Source organism: Gobio gobio (genome assembly GCF_949357685.1).
Source record: "Gobio gobio genome assembly, chromosome: 17".
Lineage (NCBI taxonomy): Eukaryota > Metazoa > Chordata > Actinopteri > Cypriniformes > Gobionidae > Gobio > Gobio gobio.
In genome coordinates, this window is record NC_137110.1 from 1580851 (window position 1) to 1588350 (window position 7500).

General features: G+C 53.2%; 2 protein-coding genes across 3 annotated transcripts in view; one reads left to right on the forward strand and one right to left on the reverse strand.

Annotated features, from left to right (window-relative positions):
* Positions 1-1442: 1442 nt before the first annotated feature.
* LOC307141242 (somatostatin receptor 3) lies at positions 1443-2696 on the forward strand (the record flags this gene model as incomplete). Its single annotated transcript, XM_079841298.1, has 1 exon — positions 1443-2696. One exon carries the CDS (start codon positions 1443-1445, stop codon positions 2694-2696), a length of 1254 nt encoding a protein of 417 aa, XP_079697424.1.
* Positions 2697-7473: 4777 nt separating this feature from the next.
* LOC307140979 (protein CutA homolog) overlaps positions 7474-7500 on the reverse strand; it is a 12490-nt gene continuing 12463 nt past the window's right edge. For both annotated transcript variants that reach the window (XM_079840843.1, XM_079840842.1), the window contains exon 7: positions 7474-7500. This exon is cut by the window's right edge and continues 189 nt beyond it. The gene's annotated coding sequence lies outside the window, so the exon portion shown is untranslated.

Sequence of the window (7500 nt, forward strand, 5' to 3'; positions counted from 1 at the left end):
AATAGAGTCTCTCTCCGCACCGGCATCAAGCGATAGATTGACACGCTCGTCTGTGTGTGAAGACTGAGCACGAGCCAAAAGAGAACGCAAACCCCGCCTACTTTGATTTGATTGGCAATCTCAATCATTTTGACATTGACGAGCGCTGGTAGACCACATTCGTTTCAACTGTGTGATCGGCTTCGTTCGTCTGTTCCTGTCAATCACGCGGTGTCAACCAATTATACTGCACAAGGGAGGGGCGAGCCAACTCTCTCTCTCTCTCTCTCACACACACACACACACACACACACACACACAAAGGAGGCAGCAAGTCCTGCACACACAACGACTCAGCAAAAAGGTGCTTTTCAGTGCAACACGCGAGCCACCCTAAAGGTCCATTCACACTGGACGCGATTTTGACGTGCGAATAATTTGTGCAAAAGTTTTATTTTTTGATCAGCTGTTTGTGTAATGAGTGCTTCCACACCGAACGCGAATGTGCTGCGGCGAAAAAACGACGTTTATTTTTTCCGTTTCAATGTCGATTTTTTTTAACACTCGCAGCGATAGAAAAGGCTTAAACCAATCGCATACAAGGAAACAAAGGTGACGAAATGTCCAGTTGATGTCACTAGCCATTCAATCAACATTAACCTTTGCCAGGTGTCGCATTTCTCACGAGATTACAGCTGTAGTTGTGTTTACAGCTGTACAGATGCAGCTGTGTTTGCCCACTAGGCTACAGATTACCATATTATAATCAATACGTTGATTTTATTCTAACCTAATTGTGTCCGCGACTATTAGAAAGTGAATGTGTTTTTGTCAGTACGACTGTGGCACTTAAATGTTTACATTGTGACTCAACTGGAAACACAGCATCTCCGGATCGATTGTTCCTGAAGTGTGTGTGTCTCGTCTCTGGAGGAGCTCCTCAAACTCTCCCACGGACATTTGAAAGTAAGTGCGATACCGGCCATGATAAAGTTTAGATCCTGTACAAGATTAGCATACTCCCCTTCAGACTCTCTGACTGAGTGCACCCAAAACCTTCTTCTCTGTCTTTTAAATAAAATTAAAAGCTCATCTTCAAGGAATGAAGTGTCCGTGTTTTCTCCGCTGTCGCCACGAATGTTTTGGAATGTTGGAGCTCTGAAACGTCGCAAACTCGCGTCGCGGCTGATGTGAATGGTTTTGACGCGAACTATTCGCACACAAAATATTCGTTTTTCCGCTTCGCTTTTTCGTTACGTGTCTGGTGTGAAAGGGCCTTAACACTAAACTTTGATGTCAAGAAGGGGGCCACAAAATATCATCCTGCGAGCTACGAGTTTGAGACCCCTGCCTTAAAGGCCTCTGTCCATGTGTAGACGCACTCAATAACCAGTATTCTCTCTCTCTCTCTCTCTCTCTCTCTCGTAGATCAGATGGGCAGCTGTTGAGTCGCTCTTATAACAATGGAGGTCCGTCGAATGACATCCCATCCCTCCACAACAGAAGCAGCCGTGTGGAGTAACACATCCTCCTCGTTTCCTCCGTTTCCGAGCGAGAACTGGACCGACAGCAGGGCGGTGGATTACGGGCCGGGGGTCGCCGGGATCCTCATCCCTCTCATCTACATCGCAGTGTGTGTCGTCGGCCTGGTCGGAAACACTCTCGTCATCCACATCGTGCTGCGATATTCCCAGGCGGAGTCAGTGACGAATATCTACATTCTCAACCTGGCCATCGCAGACGAACTCTTCATGCTGGGTTTGCCGTTCCTCGCCGTGCAGAACGGCCTGCTCTCATGGCCCTTCGGATCCCTGATGTGTCGCCTGGTCATGACGGTGGACGCCATTAACCAGTTTACCAGCATCTTCTGCCTGACGGTGATGAGCATCGACCGCTATCTGGCTGTAGTGCATCCGCTCCGCTCCTGTAGGTGGCGCCAGCCCCACGTGGCCAAGGCCGTGAATGCAACCGTCTGGGCCGTTTCTTTCGTGGTGGTCCTGCCAGTGGTGGTGTTCGCCGGCGTTCTGCAGGACGATGGGAACTGTAGCATCGTGTGGCCCGAGCCGGCCGAAGTTTGGAAAGCGGCGTTCATCATCTACACAGCGACTGTCGGGTTCTTCGGCCCGCTGACGGTCATCTGCTTGTGCTACCTGCTGATCGTGGTCAAGGTGCGCAACTCCGGACGAAGAGTCCGCGCCACGTCCATTCGCCGCAGGAAGTCGGAGCGCAAGATCACGCGCATGGTGGTGATCGTGGTGGCCGTGTTCGTGTTCTGCTGGCTGCCATTTTACGTGTTAAACATCGTCAACCTGCTGGTGCTGCTCCCAGGAGAGTTCAGAGGTCTGTATTATTTCGTCGTGGTTCTTTCTTACGCCAACAGCTGCGCCAATCCCATTCTGTACGGCGTCTTGTCGGACAACTTCAAAAGAGGTTTCCGGAAAGCCTTGTGTCGATCGTCCAGACGCGTGGAAAACCACGATCAGCATCCGGGAACGGGAATGGTTGCGTTACCGCTGGAGGAGATTCGGAGAGAACTGGAGCCGGAGGAGCATCTGAAGGTGACCGAAGTCGAAGAGAGCGAGGGGAACGAACTCCGGAATGGACGCCATGAGGACGTGGAGCGCTCCATCAGCCCGACCCGTGTGGAGCAGCGGATATCACACATGTCGGAGAACAGCAAGGACAAGCGCTCGGTCCTGGAGATCAGCTGCTTGTAATGTGGACGGATTGAGCAAGCTTCATTAATGCATGTGATTGGGCAAAGACGAACAACACAAGAAAACAGCCTTTGCTCGTACTCATTTAGATATTTAAAGATTTTTGAAAATGACCTTTCATGTAGTGTGAAACATCTCTCTAAGTGAATGAAAACATTTTAAATTTGAAAGTGCACCGTATAAAAAGTTGCATTTTGATACAGTTCCCACATGTGCAATTAATCATCTGTAACGCGTTCAGATTACAGCACGTCAGACCGCTTCTGCCTGAAGTGCCATAAACTACACTGACTCTTCCCGTTGTGAAAGATCCTGCTCCAGTCGTGTTTGCCATTGACTTTCTGGTTCATCTGCAACTCTGGACATTTCCTCGTCTGACTCGAATTGTTAAGGCCATATCTGTTCATAAACTGTATAAAATGTTCAACACTTCACAAGCCGTAATCCAGGCTTTCCGTTTCTGACATGCGCTGCACGCAAAAAACCAACCTCATCCGACTGGGTCACCGGACCGACCTCAACCGACTGGGCCATCTGACCGACCTCAACCGACTGGGCCATCTGACCAACCTCAACCGACTGGGTCATCTGACCAACCTCAACCGACTGGGTCATCTGACCAACCTCAACCGACTGGGTCATCTGACCGACCTCAACCGACTGGGTCATCTGACCGACCTCAACCGACTGGGTCATCTGACCGACCTCAACCGACTGGGTCAACTGACCAACCTCAACCGACTGGGTCATCTGACCAACCTCAACCGACTGGGTCAACTGACCAACCTCAACCGACTGGGTCATCTGACCGACCTCAACCGACTGGGTCATCTGACCGACCTCAACCGACTGGGTCATCTGACCGACCTCAACCGACTGGGTCATCTGACCGACCTCAACCGACTGGGTCATCTGACCGACCTCAACCGACTGGGTCATCTGACCGACCTCAACCGACTGGGTCATCTGACCGACCTCAACCGACTGGGTCATCTGACCGACCTCAACCGACTGGGTCAACTGACCAACCTCAACCGACTGGGTCATCTGACCGACCTCAACCGACTGGGTCATCTGACCAACCTCAACCGACTGGGTCAACTGACCAACCTCAACCGACTGGGTCATCTGACCGACCTCAACCGACTGGGTCATCTGACCGACCTCAACCGACTGGGTCATCTGACCGACCTCAACCGACTGGGTCATCTGACCGACCTCAACCGACTGGGTCATCTGACCGACCTCAACCGACTGGGTCAACTGACCGACCTCAACCGACTGGGTCATCTGACCGACCTCAACCGACTGGGCCATCTGACCGACCTCAACCGACTGGGCCATCTGACCAACCTCAACCGACTGGGCCATCTGACCAACCTCAACCGACTGGGTCAACTGACCAACCTCAACCGACTGGGTCATCTGACCGACCTCAACCGACTGGGCCATCTGACCGACCTCAACCGACTGGGTCATCTGCCCGACCTCAACCGACTGGGTCATCTGCCCGACCTCAACCGACTGGGTCATCTGACCGACCTCAACCGACTGGGTCATCTGACCGACCTCAACCGACTGGGTCATCTGACCGACCTCAACCGACTGGGTCATCTGACCGACCTCAACCGACTGGGTCATCTGACCGACCTCAACCGACTGGGCCATCTGACCGACCTCAACCGACTGGGTCATCTGACCGACCTCAACCGACTGGGTCATCTGACCGACCTCAACCGACTGGGTCATCTGACCGACCTCAACCGACTGGGTCATCTGACCGACCTCAACCGACTGGGTCATCTGACCGACCTCAACCGACTGGGTCATCTGACCGACCTCAACCGACTGGGTCATCTGACCGACCTCAACCGACTGGGTCATCTGACCGACCTCAACCGACTGGGTCATCTGACCGACCTCAACCGACTGGGTCATCTGACCAACCTCAACCGACTGGGTCATCTGACCGACCTCAACCGACTGGGCCATCTGACCGACCTCAACCGACTGGGTCATCTGACCGACCTCAACCGACTGGGTCATCTGACCGACCTCAACCGACTGGGTCATCTGACCGACCTCAACCGACTGGGTCATCTGACCGACCTCAACCGACTGGGCCATCTGACCGACCTCAACCGACTGGGCCATCTGACCGACCTCAACCGACTGGGTCATCTGACCAACCTCAACCGACTGGGCCATCTGACCGACCTCAACCGACTGGGCCATCTGACCGACCTCAACCGACTGGTCATCTGACCGACCTCAACCGACTGGGTCATCTGACCGACCTCAACCGACTGGGTCATCTGACCAATCTCAACCGACTGGGTCATCTGACCGACCTCAACCGACTGGGCCATCTCAACCGACTGGGTCATCTGACCAACCTCAACCGACTGGGTCATCTGACCGACCTCAACCGACTGGGTCATCTGACCGACCTCAACCGACTGGGTCATCTGACCGACCTCAACCGACTGGGCCATCTGACCGACCTCAACCGACTGGGTCATCTGACCAATCTCAACCGACTGGGTCATCTGACCAATCTCAACCGACTGGGCCATCTGACCGACCTCAACCGACTGGGTCATCTGACCAATCTCAACCGACTGGGTCATCTGACCGACCTCAACCGACTGGGCCATCTCAACCGACTGGGTCATCTGACCAACCTCAACCGACTGGGTCATCTGACCGACCTCAACCGACTGGGTCATCTGACCGACCTCAACCGACTGGGTCATCTGACCGACCTCAACCGACTGGGTCATCTGACCGACCTCAACCGACTGGGCCATCTGACCAACCTCAACCGACTGGGCCATCTGACCGACCTCAACCGACTGGGTCATCTGACCGACCTCAACCGACTGGGTCATCTGACCGACCTCAACCGACTGGGCCATCTGACCAATCTCAACCGACTGGGCCATCTGACCGACCTCAACCGACTGGGCCATCTGACCGACCTCAACCGACTGGGTCATCTGACCGACCTCAACCGACTGGGTCATCTGACCAATCTCAACCGACTGGGCCATCTGACCAACCTCAACCGACTGGGCCATCTGACCGACCTCAACCGACTGGGTCATCTGACCGACCTCAACCGACTGGGTCATCTGACCGACCTCAACCGACTGGGTCATCTGACCGACCTCAACCGACTGGGCCATCTGACCGACCTCAACCGACTGGGCCATCTGACCAATCTCAACCGACTGGGCCATCTGACCGACCTCAACCGACTGGGCCATCTGACCGACCTCAACCGACTGGGTCATCTGACCGACCTCAACCGACTGGGCCATCTGACCAATCTCAACCGACTGGGCCATCTGACCAACCTCAACCGACTGGGCCATCTGACCGACCTCAACCGACTGGGTCATCTGACCGACCTCAACCGACTGGGTCATCTGACCGACCTCAACCGACTGGGTCATCTGACCAATCTCAACCGACTGGGCCATCTGACCGACCTCAACCGACTGGGTCATCTGACCAATCTCAACCGACTGGGTCATCTGACCGACCTCAACCGACTGGGCCATCTCAACCGACTGGGTCATCTGACCAACCTCAACCGACTGGGTCATCTGACCGACCTCAACCGACTGGGTCATCTGACCGACCTCAACCGACTGGGTCATCTGACCGACCTCAACCGACTGGGTCATCTGACCGACCTCAACCGACTGGGCCATCTGACCAACCTCAACCGACTGGGCCATCTGACCGACCTCAACCGACTGGGCCATCTGACCGACCTCAACCGACTGGTCATCTGACCGACCTCAACCGACTGGGTCATCTGACCGACCTCAACCGACTGGGTCATCTGACCAATCTCAACCGACTGGGTCAACTGACCGACCTCAACCGACTGGGCCATCTGACCAATCTCAACCGACTGGGTCATCTGACCGACCTCAACCGACTGGGCCATCTCAACCGACTGGGTCATCTGACCAACCTCAACCGACTGGGTCATCTGACCGACCTCAACCGACTGGGTCATCTGACCGACCTCAACCGACTGGGTCATCTGACCGACCTCAACCGACTGGGCCATCGGGCCATCTGACCGACCTCAACCGACTGGGTCACCTGACCGATCGCAATTGACCAATTGGGAAAATGAATCGTTGAGCAAATAAGGTAAAAATAAATGAATATTATAAGACAATGAAAGTGTTTTTTGACCTAAACCTGATGTTGGGACTCCCAGAACTAAACTAGGAACCTTTCAAATGCCATAACAGGGGCACTTCAATATAACTAATATGACAATATCAGTGTTTACTCATTTCAGATTCTAAAAGTTCTGTTTAAATGAACCCTAAACGTTGCACCCCAATAATAATCTGTGCGGTACATTCTGAACAAGACTTCAGCAGACACACACAGATAGTGGATCACTGCTTTGGTCCTTGATGACACAGGTTTGGTGTGGGTGTGTGTGTGGGTGTGTGTGTGGGTGTTCACTGACATTTGAGGGCTCAAGGGAATCTGGTGCTGCTCTGACCAGGTGATGATCTCACATTCTCGTGTATTATTACTCATCAGGAATACTCGATTGTGATTGGCCACTGGTGTCATTTCTGTGGTATAAATGACTTTCTGCTCAGAGGATAAAGTGCTTTACTCTCCTCATAATCAATAACTCATCTCCGCTCATTAGTGTTTAAGTGGGATCAGATAATGACGACACACACTCTGTAATCCTCAAGGAATGCTAATGTAAATAAAACACACACATTCATCTGATTATGATATTTTAGTGCTGGTT